This window comes from Acinonyx jubatus, chromosome A3, assembly GCF_027475565.1.
Source record: "Acinonyx jubatus isolate Ajub_Pintada_27869175 chromosome A3, VMU_Ajub_asm_v1.0, whole genome shotgun sequence".
Lineage (NCBI taxonomy): Eukaryota > Metazoa > Chordata > Mammalia > Carnivora > Felidae > Acinonyx > Acinonyx jubatus.
In genome coordinates this window covers 83,872,922-83,892,502 of record NC_069388.1, presented here as the reverse complement: position 1 = coordinate 83,892,502, position 19,581 = coordinate 83,872,922, and the positions used below count along the sequence as shown (strand labels likewise).

The following is a 19,581-nucleotide window of genomic DNA, read 5'->3' as shown; positions in this document are numbered from 1 at the left end:
AGTCGGCTAAGCATCCGACTCTTGGTTTCCACTCAGGTCATGATCTTACAGTTTGTGAGTTTGAGCTGCACATCAGGCTCCCTGCTGACAGGGCAGAGCCTATTTGGGATTCCCTCTCTCTCTCTCTCTCTCTCTCTCTCTCTCTCTCTCTCTCTCTCTCTTTCTCTGCCCCTCTCCCGCTTGCTCTCTCTCTCTCTCTCAAAAATAAAGAAATACACTTAAAAAATTATTAAAGAATCCATCAAATTGTTTTCCAAAATGTGTTATTCTGCATAAAAATTTCAGTTCTCTATCTTCACCAACACTTGTCATGTCAACATTTTTACTTTTAGCTACATATACTGTATACGTCTGGGTGTTGATTCTATTGCTGTGTTACAAATAACCGTAAATTTAGTGGCTTAAAACAGCACTTAACCGTAATGCTAGTTTAACATGGGGTCTCTCTTCAGGGAATCACAAGGCTGAAATCCAGGTGTCAGCCAGAGTGAGTTCTTCTTGTCTGGAGGTTCTGGGGAAGATTCTGTTTCTGAGGTCATTTATGTTGTTGGTAGAATTCAGTTTCTTGCTCTTGTAGGATTGAGCTCTCTGCTCCTTGGTTTACTGTCTGCTAGAGGCTACTCTTAGCCCTTACAAGCTGCCTGCATTCAGTGGCATGGGGCTCACTCCCTAGTCTTGAATTCTCATGGTTTGAATCTCTGACTTCCCCTTTTTGCTTTTATTTTATTTTATTTTATTTAAAAAAAAATTTTTTTTAATGTTTATTTATTTTTGAGAGAGACAGAGACAGAATGCAAGTGGGTTAGGGGCAGAGAGAGAGGAAGACACAGAATCCGAAGCAGACTCCAGGCTCCGAGCTGTCAGCCCAGAGCCTGACACGGGGCTCAAACTCACGAGCTGTGAGATCATGACCTGAGCCGAAGTCGGACGCCAACCTGACTGAGCCACCCAGGCGCCCCTCCCCTTTTTGCTTTTAAAAGGCTCTTATGATTAGAACAGACCCACCTGAATAGTCTTATCTTATGGTCAACTAATTTGGAATCTTAATTACATATACAAAATCCCTTTGAGCCAATACCTAGATTAGTATTTGAATAACTGAGAAAAGATGTTTGTATACCTAGGGCTGGGAATTTCAGAGGGCCATCTTAGAATTCTGCATAGCACATAACCATTTGTTCTACATTTTTGGCAACATTTTATATGTCAAGTTTTTAAATTTTAGGCACATATATACTAGTTGCAAGTATTGTATGTAATTGTAGTTTTAATTTTGCATTTCTCTGATGTCTAATATGAAACATATTTTGATGTGCATATTTGCTGTGTCTGTATCTTTTGTTATAAAATGTCTACTCGGGCACCTGCACAGTTAAGCATTTGATTCTTGATTTCTGCTCAGGTCATGATTTCACAGTCATGAGATCGAGCACCCCATGTTGGCTGTGTGCTGGGCATGGAGCCTGCTTAAGATTCACTCTCTTCCACTCCACTCCCTCTGTCCTTCCCCAACTCGCCCTCTCTCTCTAAAATAAAATAGAGTAGAAGAGAATAAAATAAAAATCTACTCTTTTGTCTTTTCCTTTTTAAAATATTGATACCCATTTGTTTTAGCATCATTTGTTGCAAAGGATTTCTTCCCACTGAATTACCTGGACACTTTTGCCAAAAACTTAACCTTTGTGTGTATGTGTGTGTGTGTTCTCCATTTTATTCTGTTCCATTTATCTTTTTATCTAGTCTTACACCAATATCATTCTATTGACGATTCCAGCTTTATAATAATTCTTTAAGTCAGATAGTGTAACTCCTTCAACGTTGTTCTTTTTCAGATTGTTTGGCTACTTAGGTCTGTATGGAAATGCATTTGATTTTTGTATACACCTTGTATTGTGTGGCTTTGTTTCATTCATTTATTAGTTCTGACAGTCTTTTGTAGTTTATTATTTGTGTACATACACAGTCATGTTATCTGCAAGTAAAAGCAGTTTACTTTTCTCTTTCCAATCTGTATGCCTTTTATTTCTTCTCTCTTGCCTTATTGCACTGGTGCAGATACCTTTATCTTGTTCCTGATCTTAGTTAGGGAGAAGGCGTTTAGTTGTTCACTATATTAAGTATGTTAGCTTAGGCTTTTTGTAGATAGGCTTAATAGATCGAAGATCTTTGCTGGATTGTGGTTCTTATGGGTGTTGAAATGTGTCACATGCTTTTGTTTATATATGTTGATGATCATATGGTGTTATTTTTTAGTCTGTTAGTGTAGTGAATCACATTGATTTTGAATGTTAAACGAAGCTTGCATTGCTGGGATTTTCCTCAGTTGGTCATGAATTTTATTCTCTTTAAAATTTTTTCTGGGGGCGCCTGAGTGGCTCATTCAGTTAAGCCTCTGACTTCTGCTCAGGTCATGATCTCATGGTTCGTGGGCTTGACCACTGTGTCAGGCTCTGTGCTGGCAGCTCAGAGCCTGGAGCCTGCTTCGGATTCTGTGTCTCCCTCTGTCTTTGTCCTTCCCCCGCTCATGCTCTGTCTCTGTCTCTGTCTCTGTCTCTCTCTCTCTCAAAAATTAATAAATATTAAAAAATTTTTTTTCTGGATTTACTCAGATATTGTTAATGATTTTTGTATCCACTGTCGTGAAGAAGTATGTGAGTATAGTTTCCTTTTTTATAATGTAATGTTATTCTCTGATTTTGGTACGAAGGTAACACTAGCCTCATTAAATGAGTTTAAGAACTATTCCTTCCTTCTGCTTTTTGAAAGAATTTGTGTAGGGTTGGCATGTTTTTGTACTTGGAATATATGATTGAACTGAGCAGTGAAGCAATCCGGGTCTGTAGTTTTCTTTGTAAGAAACTTTTAAACTCAAATTCAGTGTATTTTAAGAGCTGTAGAGCTGTTCAGCATTTCTTTTTTCTCTTGAGCCAGTTTTGTCATATGGGCCTTCAAGAAACTTGTCCGTTTATCTTAGTTATAAAATTTTTTTTATAGCATTGTTTAGAAAATTCCTTTATTTTTCTTTTCATGTCTGTAGGATTTGTATTGATTTGCCTGAGGGATTACTTATTGACCTTTTCCAAAAAAGTTTTTGTGTATCAATTTTTCTTTGCCCATTTCTATTTTATTAATTTCTCATTTTTTTTCTTTCTTTAGGTTTAACTTCTTCTTTTTCTAGCCTTTTACTTTGGGAACAGATCATTATGTTTTGGACTTTCTCTTGTAATGGCATTTTCCTCAAAACACTGCTTAACCTATATCTTACAAGTTCTGATGGGTTCTGTTTTCATTCTATCCAAAGCATTTTCTGATTTCTCTTTGTCATTTCCTCTGTGACTCCTGGGTTATTAGAATTGTGCTTTGTTTCCAAATATTTGATTATTCCCAAATATCTTTCTAGTTTAATTATATCATAATGGAAGAATATATTCTGTATGATTTTAGGCCTTTCAATTTATTGATCCTTTTTTTTGAGGCTCAGAATAATGGCTTTGTGAATGTTCCATGTTCATTAGAAAAGAATACTGTGCTGGTTTAGGACATGTTAGTTGATCGTGTGTGTTCAAATCTTCTATAACTTTATTTTTTTGTTCTATTTGTTTTCTTTCAGTTACTGTGAGAGAAATATTAAAATCTCCAAAATGATTGACTGTTTTCCTTTCCATTCTTTAATTAGTACTTGCTTTCATTTATTTTGAAGCTGTGTTAACTGTGTGTGTGTGTGTGTAGACCTAATTACAGTATGGGAGGCTCGGGGGTTCCCCACACATCCGCACAATTTCTGGACATTAGTTAGATGTCCTACAATTCAATTCTGACACTGTCTACCTAGACATAGCATTTGATTCTACAGGTGAAGGGCTCAGTCCTGCAAGAACTGCCTCTGTCTCTCTCCTTCAGATGCCAGTTAACAGATCTAGATTGTCTCCTGGGGTTCTGACCAACCTGGTATAGTTGGAAGGATAAAATGACCCCCGTTTTGGGTTTGATTAATTTGCTAGAGTGACTCATAGGACTCAGGGAAACACTTTATTTACTAAATCACAGTTTATTGTAAGGATATAACTTAGGAATGGCCAAATGGAAGGGACACATGAGGCAAGATACATAGGAAAGGGTGTGCCCTCTCCAGGTGCTCCACTCTCCCTGCATCTTTTCGTGTTCACCAACTTGGAAGTTCTCTGAACCCTGTCCTTTTGGGTTTTTATGATGTCTTAGTTACATAACTACAGTTGATTAAATCATTGCTCTTTGGTGATTAATTCATCCTGTAGCCCCCCTCCCCAAAGGTCAGAGGGTAGTGGGGCTAAAATTACAGCCTTCTAATCATATAATTGGTTCTCCTGGCAACCAGACAGTCCCTATCTTTAGGTGCTCTCTCACAGTCCCCTCCTTAACATAAGACATCTTTATAGTTCTCACTTAAATTCTAAGGGTTTTAGAATCTCTATGCTAGAAACAAAACTAAATACATATTTTTATTGTAAATCACAATAGACTTAGTATCATTACATCTTCCTAATGAATCCACTCTTCTAACATTATATAGCCCTCTCTATCCCTGATAATGTATTACTTGTTCTGGATTCTGCATTTTCCATTGTTACTAGCCACTGTATGCTTCTTTCGATTAATACTTTTGTGGTATATCTTTCTGTCTTTTTAGTTTTAACCTACCTCTAACTTGTTTTTAAGGTAGGCTTCTTATAGATAGCGTACAGTTGTGTCTTTAATTGTAATTACTACAATGTTTACCCTTAACATAGTATCATTCTCAAAATGTTTGGATTTAAATCTGCCATTCTGATATTGTACTTTGTTTTTTCCACACTTGATTTTTGTTTCTTTTATCCTATTTGCCTCCCTTTAGATTGAGTATTCTTTATGATACTGTTGTATTTATCTTTTTATTAAAAAACAGTTGCTGGGCTCCTGGGTGACTCATTCGGTTTGGCATTTGACTTCGGCACAGGTCATGATCTCGCGGTTCACGAGTTTAAGCCCCGTGTGGGCTCTGTGTTGATAGCTCAGAGCCTGGAGCCTGCTTCGGATTCTGTGTCTCCTGCTCTCTCTGCCCCTTGCCCACTCACACACTCTCTCTCTCTTTCTCTTTCTCTCTCTCTCTCAAAAATAAACATTAAAAAAAATTTTTTTTTAAATTAAAACAGTTGCTGTAGGGTTTTTAATACACATTTTTTTTTAATGTTTATTTATTTTGAGAGAGCAGAGGAGAGGCGGGGGCAATGAGACAGGGAGAGCGAGAAGCCCACGCAGGCTCCATGCTGTCAGTGCAGAGCCTTACACAGGCTCATACTCATGAACTGTGAGATCATGACCTGAGCTGAAATCAAGAGACGGTCAGCCCAACCAACTGAACCACTTAGGGCACCCCTATAATATACATCTTTAACATTATGCTCTACTTTCAAATAACATTGTAATGTTTTCTTCATAGTGCAAGATCTTGACAACATACATCATTCCTCTCTCTCATATTTGTGCTGCTGTTGTCACACATTCTACTTCTATGTACATGTTATATACCCCACAATACATTGTTACTATGTTTGTGTTAAGTAAGTTAATTATATTTTAAAGATATTTAAAAATGAGAAAAAAGTCTTTTATATTTACATACAAATATACCTTTTTTTTTTTTAAAGTTTATGTATTATTGAGAGAGAGTGCGAGCAGGGGAGGGGCAGAGAGAGAGAGAGGGAGACACAGAATCCTAAGCAGGCTCCAGGCTCCGAGCTGTCAGCACAGAGCCCCCTGTGAGGCTTGAACCCACAGACTGTGAGATCATGACCCAAGCAGAAGTCAGACATTTAGCTGACTGAGCCACTCAGGCGCCCCACAAATTTATCTTTTTGGTGATCTTCATTTCCTGGTCTAGAATCAGATTTCCATTTAGTACAATTTTTCTTATGCCTGAAGAATATTCTTATGACGTTTCTTGTACTGCACATGCATTGGAGCTTAATTCTTTCAGTTTTTGGTTATCTGGGGAAAGCATTTTCCTTGATACTTGAAAGATTTTTTTACCAGGCACAAGACTGTTCAGGTTGAGGTTGAAGTAACCTTTTGGATATATAGATTTTAAGTTTAGGAGATGAGGCATTCAGTATTGGTGGAAAAGCACTGAAGGGCTCTAGCTGGGCTGGTCCTTGGGTCTTGTGGATGTTGGCTAGCTGGGAATAATGTGGATAGAGGATTGATGGTATTATTTATAAAGAAGTGATAACGCTGTGAAGGTTAGTGGGTGGGAGAAATAAGGACTGGGTTTCAGAGTCGTCCTTGAAACTACCATATAACTCTTTTGCCCTCACTTTTTTTTTTCTAAGTTTTATTTATTTAAGTAATCCTTGTACCAAATGTGGGGCTCGAACTCTTAACCCCTAGATCAAGAGTTGCATGCTCCTCTGACTGAGCCAGCCAGGTGCCCATGCCCTCACTTCTAAGACAATTATAACATTAATCATTATCATAAAACACACACACAACTCAGAATGACAATTAAAAGTATCATTATACTCTTTTGAGAATGTTTCAAGAAAACCTACTTTAAGGTAGAGTGAGATTTTTTTTAAAGCATATATAAAATTTTAGGTATGAAATACGTATGTGAGGCAGTAAAAGATAGGAATCATTAGAGTCTTAAAATCAAGTAAGGGGCAGAATAAGCAAAACTCTATCTCTGTTCATTACTAATGGTCCGGTTTTATTAATGTTTGCTATTTCTTCTTAAATATTTTCTTAATGTTTATTTTTGAGAGCGAAAGAGAGACAGAGTATGAACTGGGTAGGGCAGAGGGAGACACCGAATCTGAAGTAGATTCCAGACTCTGAGCTTTCCACGCAGAGCCTGATGCAGGGCTTGAACTCACAAACCATGAGATCATGACCTGAGCTGAAGTCAGAGGCTTAATTGACTGAGCCACCCAGATGCCGCTGTTTATCATTTTCTTCTATCTTTAATATATATTTGATATTAAAATATTTTATCAACATTTTATATGCTTTATTGAAAGTTGACAAGTGCAGCTGTTAAATACAGTGACACCTTACAACTGTGTAGAGAACATGCACAGAAACAAATGCATATAACTACTATACAGGTAATATGCAGAAACCCCTACTGGGAGATCCATTTCATTAGCTAGAATGGGTCATTTTTCAAAGTATTCAACCAGCTCAATCAAAAGACTTCAGCGAACAGGAATTTACTTCAAGATATTCAGCAACTAGAAGAGTTCAGATTACACAAAGTGACTGACGATGCCAGATTCTTAAAATTTCTTCAGGTGTAGTTTTCTTCATGTAGCATTTTTTCTGTAGATCTCTGTATAAAAGACAATTCACACCTCTTCAGACATCTAGATTTCAATCTGTACAACATAAATAGTAGTTACAGCCCTCTATTGTACAAAACAGTTCCACTACATACACAAATATACAATAAGCAAAACAACCTTCATGGTAAGATAGCCTGGGTCCCAGCTACCTGTCACCATCTCAAAGAATTTTGTGTCATCTACTGTTTTAGAAAGAGGCACAGTACTGTCATTTTATGGATTTTTGGTGACAGTCGTCAATTTGTATGATGAACTATGTTTCCCCTCATCTTAGGTGAGACTATGTGTCAGTCTTTACTCTGACCTCCCTTTCAAGTTCCTCATGGGGAAGAGGAGAGAGGAAAGTCCACTGGAGCCCCACTGCTTCTAACCCCATGGAGTATACTACGTGCAAGCAGGAGAGAACTCTTGGGAGCAGGGATGGGGAGCAGGGAAGGGATGATGGAAAGGCACACAGCTCCTCAGTATGAATGGAACCACTTCTCACATATCTGCCAAGCTGCAGGAAGTCCCAGTATATCCATGCTAATTATCTGATTAACCTTTAATTCACCCAACTAAGAAATTTCTTCAAGCCAAAAGCACATGAGTGTTTAATACTGGAAAACAGACACAATGGCATAGGTCAGCTTCACTTCTCTTGTGCAGTGAGCAGTGAAATGGGTGACTGTAGAGGTGGATGGATTCCCCCTTGTACATCTTCTCTGGTCTGTTCAGTTCAGACAGCAGCAGCCAGTTCTTCAGGGGCATGGGAGGCTATGCGGTTGGTCCTGAGCCCTGGAACGCTGGCTGGGCTGGGGGCTGTGTGGTCACAGGGCGGGAGCCAGTCTGCAGCTGGGCCTGAAACTGGGCAAGCTGCTCAGGACTGGCCAGTGTCTTCAGCAGATTGTTTTCCTGCTCCAGGGAATTTTTCTCTATTAGTTCTTTGATTTGCTCTTTAAGGGTTTCCACTTCCTCTCTAACCACATACATCAGATGGCTTTTCACCAGATCCATAGCTTGCTCGATTTTGTTGTCAGTAGCTACCACACTTGCACCCAAGGAGCTATTGTCAAGTCTCACAGAAGTGTTTTCAGTCTCCAGCAAGGATGACAAGAAAGAAATTGAAAAATGTCTCAGTTGGTGAACTCCTAGATCCATCACCACTGGTCTACACCATTGGGATTTCATGCAATTGCAGCCACAAACAGCCTCACGGGAAAAAGGAATACCAGCAGCCTTGTTTGAGCTAGATAAAAATCTTCTAGCTTTTTGCAGCCCAGGGAGAAACAGAAAACAGCAGCCCTGGTTTAAAGAAACCCAGCTTCTGGGGCTTGGTGATCCCAGGAAGATGCTGATCCCACTGCTGTGTGGAGAAGCCTCTGAGGTCTACCGCCGGGCTCCACTAAGGCTTTTCAATATTAAAATATTTTTAATGTTTATTTTTTATTTTTTTAACGTTTTATTTATTTTTGAGACAGGGAGAGACAGAGCATGAACAGGGGAGGGTCAGAGAGAGGGAGACACAGAATCTGAAACAGGCTCCAGGCTCTGAGCTGTCAGCACAGAGCCCGACGCAGGGCTCAAACTCATGGACCGCGAGATCATGACGTGAGCTGAAGTCAGCCGCTTAACCGACTGAGCCACCCAGGCGCCCCTAATGTTTATTTTTTAAAGAGGGGGAGAGAGCACGTGCTCAAGTGGGGGAGAGACAGAGAGAGAGGGAGACAGAGAATCTGAAGCAGGCTCCAGGCTCTGAGCTGTCAGCACAGAGCCCGATATGGGTCTTGAACCCATGAACTGTGAGATCATGACCTGAGCTGAAGTTGGACACTTAACCTACTGAGCCACCCAGGCGCCTCAATATATATTTGATATTTAAAGTAACCTTAAATTAACCAGTTCTGGAAAATTGCAGTTATCTGCTATAATTTTCAAGGAAAAAACTAATTAATGATTGGTAGCATGCATGATAAGAATTGAAGATGCTAGCTAATTTACAGGATAACCTTTCTTAGACTTCAAATTTACATAGTGTAAGATAACCTTTTAGGAGTTTAAAAACTAGTGAGCCAGACTAGAATGTTCTTTTCAGACTGTATTCAATAACTTTACAGGCTATTGTAAGTATATTCATATATTAATCCTATTGCACATGTTGCTAGATAGGGTCAAGATTAGGTAAATGGAATATAGGATGTGTAGCACTCTGATTTTATAACTGAACTTTAAAAATTCAGTTTACATTAATTTAAATTCTGTAGACTTTAAAAGGATTTTCATTGTTTTTATCTCACGTGAGTCTGTTTTACTAGAAGTTTTACTGTTTTAGATTTAGAACTGGTTTCATCACTGATCAAATGATGTGATCATCCACCAGGTACTTTGACCTCCCTAGGGTCAGTTCATTAAGAATTGTTAAATGTGGGCTTTTGACTGGGTCTGTAGTTTTTCTAGAGCTCTTTTTTCCTTAAATAAATTCACATGGAATCCTGGATAGTAAATAGATGGTTGGTTTTATATATTTTATAAGTTAGGAGTTCAGATAAATTATATCAACTTGGAATTTACCCATGAGATAAGACTTTTCAAAAGAAAAATTTGAATTGGCTGCCTTACATTGGACCCATCTTCCTATTAATATTTGTTTTATTTTAGTTGCGTGGCATATAGAAGATAGTAGGTATAAATGCTAATAGTTTTTTTTTTTCTTTTTTTTCTTTTTAACAGCTTTACAGTCTCAGGAAACTCTTCATTTAAATATATGTGGCAGGAGAAACTATTCTGACTTTTGTCCCAAGATGAATTTACTCAGCAAGACAGAACATTGACAGTCTCCTGTGTTTTAAAATTATACAATCCGTATGTTTAGGGCATTAAAAATATTTAAAGCAAATTTTAGTCAAGGGTTTGTATAAGTCATAATGTCAGAGACCCAACTCAGGCCTGTTGTGATTTGAGAGCTCTTTATATCCTATTTTATGATTTTTTTCTTATCAAAAAATGATAATTTATAGACCTAGATACATTGGTTTTTGGCTTATTTCCCTATGTTTGTGACTCAGAATATTTAAACCTTTTAAAGACATTTGTACCAATTTTGTGACTAATTATTATTTATTTCTTTCTCCAGGGAAATGAGGCAAGTTATCCTTTGGAAATGTGCTCACACTGTAAGTCACATATTCTTGTTATCAAGAATTTCTTTCATTTACACATCTCTCTCTATATATGTATATATCATACACCTCTGTATATCTACATAGTAAAGTTAACCCTTAACTATTTAAAATGAGTAATGAATTTGACTTTGTCTTTTAAAGTTATCAGAGCAGGGAACTGTTTTTGTTTTTTTTTTTTTTAATAGAGCTGCTCTTTATTATCTGTATTGTGCTGTAGTTACAAATCAGCCCTCAGATCTCAGTGGCGTAACCCAACAGAAGGTTTTCAGATTAACAAAGTTTCAGGTAAACAGTTAATTTACTTATCCTTTGGTTATATAAAATAAAGTGTGTTGAAGGCAAAACTTCGATAGACCAAATAGCTATTGCCAAAGATGTTTCTCAGAGGAGTGAAGAGTATAAGAAGTGTGGGGTGGTCTGGTTCTTTCTGAGTGTACTGGAAAATGTAAAGAAAGAAAATGACAGTTTTTGAAATTCTTGATTTAAGGATCAGAGCACTAGGGAGCTTATATAAAAATCATAAAGTCTCTTGTATGGAAGAGCAGTGATTGGGAAAGGGAGAGATCTTTAGAATTGGAATAGGGACTGTTGGTAAGTTCAGATGGCATCACGAGGTCCCAGGATACCCAAACAGTTCTGAACCTTCCTTGCTATTTCTATTAGATGTAACTGGTCCTTCCCCATTTGGAGACATTATCTTGCAATGAAGTGTCACTTGGTTTGTTTGTCACTTTCCCAGTTGCCCTTTGTTTCATTAGTCTCCTTTCTTTTCCCAAAACCTGTGTTAATTTCATTCTCTTCAACACCTTTGCTTGCTTATGCGCTCTGGGTAGAATACTGTTCTATCAGCTCTTTATTTGACGTTGTTGTCATTCAGCTGTCAGCATAAATGTCACCCCTTTGGAGATGTTTTTTCTCTCTCTGCTTAGATTCTCTGTCATGAATAGTACCCCATTTATTTTCTTTGTAGCAGTTATAATAAGCTGAAATTATTTATCATTTCATCTTACATTTTGTAACTTCTATAATTTGTTTTTAAATGCTTATTCATTTATTTTGAGAGAGAGCGTGTGAGCAGGGGAGAGGCAGACAGAGGGAGAGAGAATCCCATGCAGGCATTGAGCTTGTCAGTACACAGCCCAACACAGGGTTCGGTCCCATGAGCTGCAAGATCACAACCTGAGCATACATTTTTGACAAATAATGCATACACTGTTAAAGCTGCCCCTTTCAGTTTTATCTTCAGAACTTAATAGTAAGTCTTCTTTCTTACTACTTCATCTATGCTTTGATGAAACTGTTGAGCCATGTCACTGAAGATCTGTAGTTGTCAGTGATTGTGTAACCAGCTATGAACCTATCTGGGTTCTTCTACCCAGTTTATAGCTTTTTTTTCTCTGTTCCCTATTTGGTTCACTAGAATAAAATGTGCTTTTATAATATTTTATACATGATTTGGATGATTTCCCCAAAATGAACTTGTCTACATTGAAACCACCAGTTTTCTCCCATCCACATATTGTAGTAAATTTTTTTTGTCATTTAAAAAACTTCTTTAAGTTTTTTTTTTATGTTTATTTTTGAGAGAGAGACAGAGACAGAGCACAAGTGGGGGAGGAGCAGAGAGAGAGGGAGACACAGAATCTGAAGCAGGCTCCAGGCTCTGACTGTCAGCCCAGGGCCCAATCAATGCGAGGCTCAAACTCAAAACAAACAGTGAGATCATGACCTGAGCCAAAGTTGGACACTCAACTGACTGAGCTACCCAGGAGCCCCTAAAAAAATTTTTTTTAACATTTGTTTATTTTTGAGAGAGAGACAGAGACACAGAATTGGAAGCAGGCTCCAAGCTCTGAGTTGTCAGTGCAGAGCCTGATGCAGGGCTTGAACTCAGGAATCGTGAGGTCATGACCTGAGCCAAAGTCGGACTCCCAACCGACTGAGACACCTAGGCACCCCTGAAAAACTTCTTTATATTATTGGAAGAGGTTAGTGTTATCTGTGAATAACTACCATTATAGATAAGAATGTTAAAACTCATTTTTTTTTAAATTTATTTATTCTTGAAAGAGAGAGTGTGCATGAGCCCGGGAGGGGCAGAGGGGGAGAGAGAGACTCCCATGCAGGATCTGTACTGTCAGTGGGGAGCTAGACTCAAGGCTCGAACTCATATGAGATCATGACCTGAGCCAAAATCAGGAGTCGGATTTTCACTGACTGAACTACCCAGGTGCCTCTGTTAAAACTAATTCTTGAGGCACTTCACTATTTATATGTCCCTGTTCAGGTTAAATAATGTCTTGCCTTCTCACCTCTTCAAGACTCACCTTAATTCTGTGTTCTTGATGGGTTCTTATGTAATTGTCTCAGGCTTGAGTGGTCTCAGCTCTTCAGGTAGTTACTGTCTGTTTTGTTCCTTTGGTATTTACCTTAAAAAAGGTAAGAAGATTCAGGGCGCCTGGGTGGGTCAGTCAGTTGAGCGTCCAACTTCAGTTCAGGCCATGATTTCAGAGTTCGTGGGCTTGAGCCCCACATCGGGCTCTGTGCTGACAGCTCAGAGCCTTGGAACCTGCTTCGAATTCTGTGTCTCTCTCTCTCCACTCCTCCCCCACTCATGTTCTGTGTGTCTCTCTCAAAAATGAATAAACATTTAAAAAATTAAAAGTAAGAAGATGGTAAATTATATTCTGCAAGGTACTGTCTTCAGCCCTGTGATATACGGATAAAGTAAGCACCCACAAAGTACTTACAGTCTGGCTATTGGGTAAAATTATTATAGTACAAGTAAACCATTATGAAAAATAAAAATTCTAAGGAGGGAAAATTACTTTTGGTTACAGAAGTTAAGAGCTTTGTGGATGGGGTGATGAAATTGGTTTTGAAAGCTACATAAGATTCGAATGCTGATTAATTCTTTACCTGTCTGGTCCTGTTTGTCTTTTTCAGTCTCCTTAAATTTCATCCAGGTCTTCAACATTCTATCCAAATCCCTTGCATAATCCTTTCCAGTACTCTGCTTTTAATCAATGCCTTGTCTCCTGAGTCTTAAGAAAACTGAAAACATTTTAAGTGTTAGCCTCCTCATGCCCCTCCATCTTCTACCTCTGCCTGCCAGTTTTCTCAGTGCCAGTCATGCTTAACTGACTCCTTCTGTCAGTGTCAGTTTGGATTATACCCCCTTATTCAAGGTCAGCCTCCTTCCTTGTGCTTTTAACCTCATCCACTCTCATCTCTAGGACCTTATTTTGTTTCTCTGTCTTTTCCTATATATCTTAAGTTTTAGCTCTTCAGTTTACACATATAATCAACTATGCTTTGATTCTGATCCTTCATGTACCTCCTAGTTTTTCTTCACTTTTTCTCCTATTTGAGCTTCTCAAAAAAAGAGCATATACTGTACAGTTATCTCCATTTCCTTATTTCTTTTTTTTTCAACTTTAATTTACTTTTAATAACATGTAGTATTAGATTTTAGAGTAAAAGAAGGCAATAGTGAAACATCTGACAAAATGCAGTTGCATAATTTGGTTAAATGTAAGAATAGTGCCTCTTTACACTATAGAAAATGACCCAGCCAATAAGCAACACAGCATAGATCAAAGACTAAAATTTCACTCTTCCAGTCAAGTTAGGTCACTTAATCTGTCACTACGGATTAAATGTTCATAATGAACATAATTTCTGAATCTCAAAATACCCCAGAGATGAAGATATACTAAATATTTCTAAGTTTAACAGAGGTTAAAAAATTTAATAGGTCAGATCAAAAGCTAACAAAAACACTTATATTACAAAAAAAGAAGTCTTGCCACAGTTTGTGTAATAAGTACTGTATACCTAAGTTCAAATTCCAACTCTACCTTTTACTAGCTTTGTGACCTTGAGCACTTAAGTTATTTAACTTTTCAGTACTTTGGTTTCCTCATCTGTAAAATGGTAATAGTACCTGTTGTATAGAATTGTTGTTACTCAGTTAATACATGCAAACTGCTTTCAGCAATGCCTACAACTTACTAAGCACTATAAAGTGTTTGCCAATATCACTAATTAGAACAGCAGTATTCTGGATGTTAATGCTCTTGTCAAGACCAAGGAAAGAACTTTGAGTCACCAGGTTATACTCACATAGTATCTATTTCCTTATTTTTGCTAATTTCTTGGCCTGCTGCAATCTGGCTTTTATCTTTTACTACTCTAATGAAACTGTTACTCTTAAAGTCAATTTCATTTTATTGACACATTGACTATTTGCCAAACCTGATGGATTAAAAACACCTGTAAAATCATTTGTGCTGTTTTGGGGAAATTGGAGCATGATTGTTTAATATCAAGGAGTTAATTATTAATTGATTAATATTTTTTCAAGTAGTGTTATTGTGATGTTTTTAAAAATAATGTCTTTTAAAGATAATACTGAAGTTACAAGGAAATGATATGTCTGGAATTTGCTCTAAGATAATTGAAGTGGGTGTATAAATAAGATTTCTCATGTGTTAATGGTTGAACAGTTGGATGATAGGTATATAGAATTCATTAAACTAGTCTCTCACCTTTGTATGTGTTTGAAATTTTCCATTATTAAAAGTTTTTTTTTTTTTTTTTTTAATTAGAGTGCAAGCTGGGGGGCGGGGTGGGCAGAGGATCAGAAGCGGGCTCCGTGTGACAGCAAAGAGCCCAGTGTGGGGCTTGAACTCATGAACCTTGAGATCATGACCTGAGCCGAAGTCGGGCGCTCAATCAACTGAGCCACACAGGTGCCCCCAGAAGTTTTTTGTTTTGTTTTATTTTTTAATGAATGGAAAAAGGGAGGAGGAAGAAACTAAAAGTAATATCAAGGAGCAATAATTAATTTATAGCTAAGTATGGCATATGCAGCACAGCAAGCTTTAATAATAAGAGGGTATTTTTAAGCTCATTTTCACCAATAAAGGAATTGAGGCCTTGACAGTAAAAGCATAAGTGCAATACCTGGCATAGAGCAGATGCTGAATAAATATCTGTTGACTGAATAAGCTAGTTAGAACTCAGAGCTGGACTACATAGACAACTACTTGGATAATTTTAAAGGCTGTACCTTTAGGAAAACCCAGTGGTTACCAGTCACCCCATTTATTTTCATAAATAATCACAACAAATACTTATATGGCATTTAACATGTGCCAGGCATTATTCTAAGCACTTCACATATATTAACCTTTTTAATCTTTACAATAGCTTCATGAAAGAGGTTTACTTTCCCTGCTATATAGATGAGAAAACAGGCAGAGAGACCTTCACTAACAGACTTAAGGCCACACAACAATAGGAAAAGTAACAAAACTATGAGTTGATCTCAAGTAGTCATGCTCCAGAGTCATATATTTTTTTTAATGTTTATTTTAGAGAGTGTGTGGGTGTGCATGAGTGGGGGAGGGGCAGAGGGAGGGAGAGAGACAGACAGACAGACAGATAGACAGACATATAGACAAAGGATCCAAAAAGTAGGCTCTGTGCTGACAGTAGAGATTGTCAGGGCTCTAACTCCCAAACCATAAAATTATGATCTGGGCCAAAGTCAGACGCTTAACCGAACCAGCCACCCAGGCATACCACGGTTATATTTTTAATCACAATACTATGTAGTCTTCCGTATAGTAAATATTACATGATTAATGTTACGTTTGTGTTTACATGAATGATTTTAGACAAAACTGGATTGTCTAATATGTAGATAAGTATTCTTTTATTGTCTCACAATTCAGCATTTACTTTTTATTGAGTTAAATTATTCTAAGCCATTGTGACTTTGGCTAACTTGTCTGGACCAGGAAATGTATACTCTCTTGGGTGATTTGTTCAAAGATGGGACCTTAGTTGTAACTTGGCATGGTAACTTGGAAAAGTGACTCAGTGCAAGATACTACTTTAGATAGTTTAAGCAGAGGACTAAAATGGGGGAATAGTTGGAGGTATGAGTGGAAAATCAGATTCAGCTAATTTTTACTGCTGATAAAACCAGTATAATTCTGAATGTTTTTGATAAAATTGGTAAACATAGGGCTTATTTTGTAAACTGAATGTAGATGAAAGACTAAGAAATCTTCTATCTAAAAAGATGTCTCAGTTTTCTTTCATTAGAAGGTGACCCAAGAAGAGCTTGGCAGACTCTGAAGGCATGTCTTTTGCATAAAGAACTATAAGACATCATTAGCCTATAGGACACTGCTCTCATTTTGAGTAAACAGTCTCGTAGTCAGGCAGTTTTGTTTCTGTTTTGAGTATTTACAGGTGACTTGAAAGTGTGGAGATAATTGACCTTACTTTGTGCTGTTAATTTCTGCTCTCAATCAGATGGTCTCAGGGAAATTTACATGTTCATATTCTTTGATCTAGTTTTTCTTTGTTATGAAAACAAAACTTTTTCAAAGAAAAAGTTCCTCTAAATTTAATTTCCTCTTTTTCTGCATTCTTTTTTCCTTTCTTATTTGAACTAGCTTAATTCCATTCAGTCTTTTTTTTAATTTACATCCAAATTAGCATATAGTGAAACAATGATTTCAGGAGTAGATTCCTAAGCCCCTTCCTTACACATTTAGCCCATCCCTCCTCCCACAACCCCTCCAGCAACCCTCAGTTTGTTCTCCATATGAGTCTCTTCTGTTTTGTCCCCTTCCCTGTTTTTATGTTATTTTTGTTTCCTTTCCCTTATGTTCGTCTGTTTTGTCTCTTAAAGTCCTCATATGAGTGAAGTCATATGATTTTTGTCTTTCTGACTAATTTCACTTAGCATAATACCCTCCAGTTCCATCCATGTAGTTTTTAAATAATATGTGTTCTAAAGAGTGATTTCTGGTTGACTATCAAACCTTTATTCATCATCTCAAATCTTTGGAGGAAACCTTTTTAATATTTATTGATATTAAATTCAGTTTGAATGTGCACAGGTGAAAATAGTAAAACATTTTATTCCTAAAATGCCATTCAGTATTACTTAAAATTTTTTAAATGTTATTTTTGAGAGAGAGAGACTGTGAGTGGGGGAAGGGCAGAGAGAGAGGGAGATGCAGAATCTGAAGCAGGTTCCAGGCTCCAAGCTGTCAGCACAGAGCCCCACGTGGAGCTTGGAGTCAGGAACTGTGAGATCATGACCTGAGTCGAAGTTGGACACTTAACCGCCTGATCCACCCAGGGGCCCTAAAGCTATTTATTTTAAACCTTTTTGTCATTAACTTTGAAATTGACTTCTGTATTTGTTACTTTGATTAAAATGTTCATAAATTCATATCACATAGTCCATGTTTCTTTTTTTTTTTTAAGTGTTTATTTAATTTTGAGAGAGGGTGTAAATGTGGGAGGGGCAGAGAGAGAGGGAGACACAGAATCTGAAGCAGGCTCCAGGGTCCAAGTCATCAGCACAGAGCCCGACACTGGGGCTCGAACTCCCAAACCATGAGAGCATGACCTGAGCCGAAGTCAGACGCTTAACTGATTGGGCCACCTAGGCGCCCCACATAGTTCATATTTCTTAGTCTACCAGCTGTGATTTACCATTTACTTAATTATATAGTGATCCTGAACTCTATTTTACCTAGTCTGCTGAGAATTGCTTATATTCTACTTTCTTTCAGTAAAGCCTTAGAGCTGAGCCATGAAGGCAGGGGAAAAAAAAGTTTTCTGGGGGCCATGGGTGGCTCACTTTGTTAAGCAGTTAAGCATCAGACTCTTGTTTTCAGCTCAGGTCATGATCCCAGGGTTGTGAGATTGAGCCCCGCTTCAGGCTCTGTGCTGAGTGTGGAGCCTGCTTGGGATTCTCCTCCTCTCTCTGCCCCTCCCCTACTCATGTGCACTTTTTCTAAATAGATAAATAGACATTAAAAAAAAAAAAGATTTTGAAGTCTTTTAAAGTATAGTGTATGACTTGAACATCTGGGTTTTGAGTTGTTACCGTGACTTGCTGTTATATGTCTCTTTTTTTACAAATACCTGGATTGTCTTCTAGGTTCTAAATATTTTGGGGTTTTTAATAGTAGTCTTGGGGCACCTCGGTAGCTCAGTCCATTAAGTGTCTGCATTTGGCTCAGGTCATGATCTCATGGTTTGGTGAGTTTGAGCCCCATGTTGGGCTCTGTGTTGACAGCTTGGAGCCTGGAGCCTGCTTCACATTCTGTCTTTCTCTCTATCTCTCCAATAAGCACAAAAATTTTAGAAGTAGTCTTAATAAAAAGTGAGGTGCTAGACTATCCCATGTTGGTATGGCAGCACTTACAAATTTGTAGTTTTAACAGTGAAGTTCATGACATAGCCTACCACAAATTTGAATAATTTCGTAGGTGATAAGGAGAAGTCAGTTACTTTAGCTGGTGAAAAGGCCTAGCCATCCAGTTAGCAGAAGTATGATAAATTCTTGGATCTCCTTCAGAATGTTAGAGCAAAGAATAAGGAAAAATATACCAAAAAAGAAAGCTTTGTGGCACATATACAGACAGTAATAGCAACTGCCTAAAGGAAATTTCAAGAGATGTAGTAGATAAAAATAGAAGCAAAACTAATGATTGAAAAGTAGGAGAAAATTTCCCTCACCTGAAAAATAAAATCTTCTGATTGAAAGAGCATTCTGATTACCAAGAAGTTTAGATGAAATATGATCAACATTTAGTCTCAACTTCTTTTGAGAAGTTTACATTTAAAAATTTCAGGAGTGAAAAGAAAATTCTAAAAGCTGCTAGTTGGGGGAAAAATTGCCTAAAAAGAATAGGAGTGTTTTGGCATTGGATTTCTTAGATATTAGAAAGCAGTGGAGCAATGTATTCAAAGTTCTGAGTTCCTAAACCTAGAGTTTGATACCAGCTAAATGATTGTTCAGGTGTGAGATCAAATTAAAGACATTTTCAGAAATTTAGGGACTTTTGGGAAATTTACCTTCTATAAGTTTTTGAATATGTAGTCAGAGAAATGAAATAGAAGTTAAAGCAGATGAGATCCGCAAAACCAAATCTCTAAGACACCAGTGAAAATCACAGGATAATAACTATGCCTATGGGCCTAGAAAGCAGTTGGTACAAATTAGAGCAAGAAACCAGAATTGT

At 37.6% G+C, this 19,581-nt stretch overlaps 2 protein-coding genes across 2 annotated transcripts in view; one reads left to right on the top strand and one right to left on the bottom strand.

Annotated features, from left to right (window-relative positions):
- Positions 1 to 19,581, top strand: part of PPP3R1 (protein phosphatase 3 regulatory subunit B, alpha) — a 68,158-nt gene that overhangs the window by 25,420 nt on the left and 23,157 nt on the right. Inside the window, exon 2 of the mRNA XM_027072313.2 lies at positions 10,468 to 10,507. Coding sequence (XP_026928114.1) covers positions 10,468 to 10,507 — 40 coding nt within the window. The remainder of the gene's footprint in view (positions 1 to 10,467; positions 10,508 to 19,581) is intronic.
- On the bottom strand, positions 7,000 to 8,546 carry LOC106967693 (TSC22 domain family protein 1). The gene has a single exon (XM_015063970.3). The coding sequence runs from the start codon at positions 8,523 to 8,525 to the stop codon at positions 8,112 to 8,114; it is 414 nt and encodes a 137-aa protein (XP_014919456.1). The 5' UTR covers positions 8,526 to 8,546; the 3' UTR covers positions 7,000 to 8,111.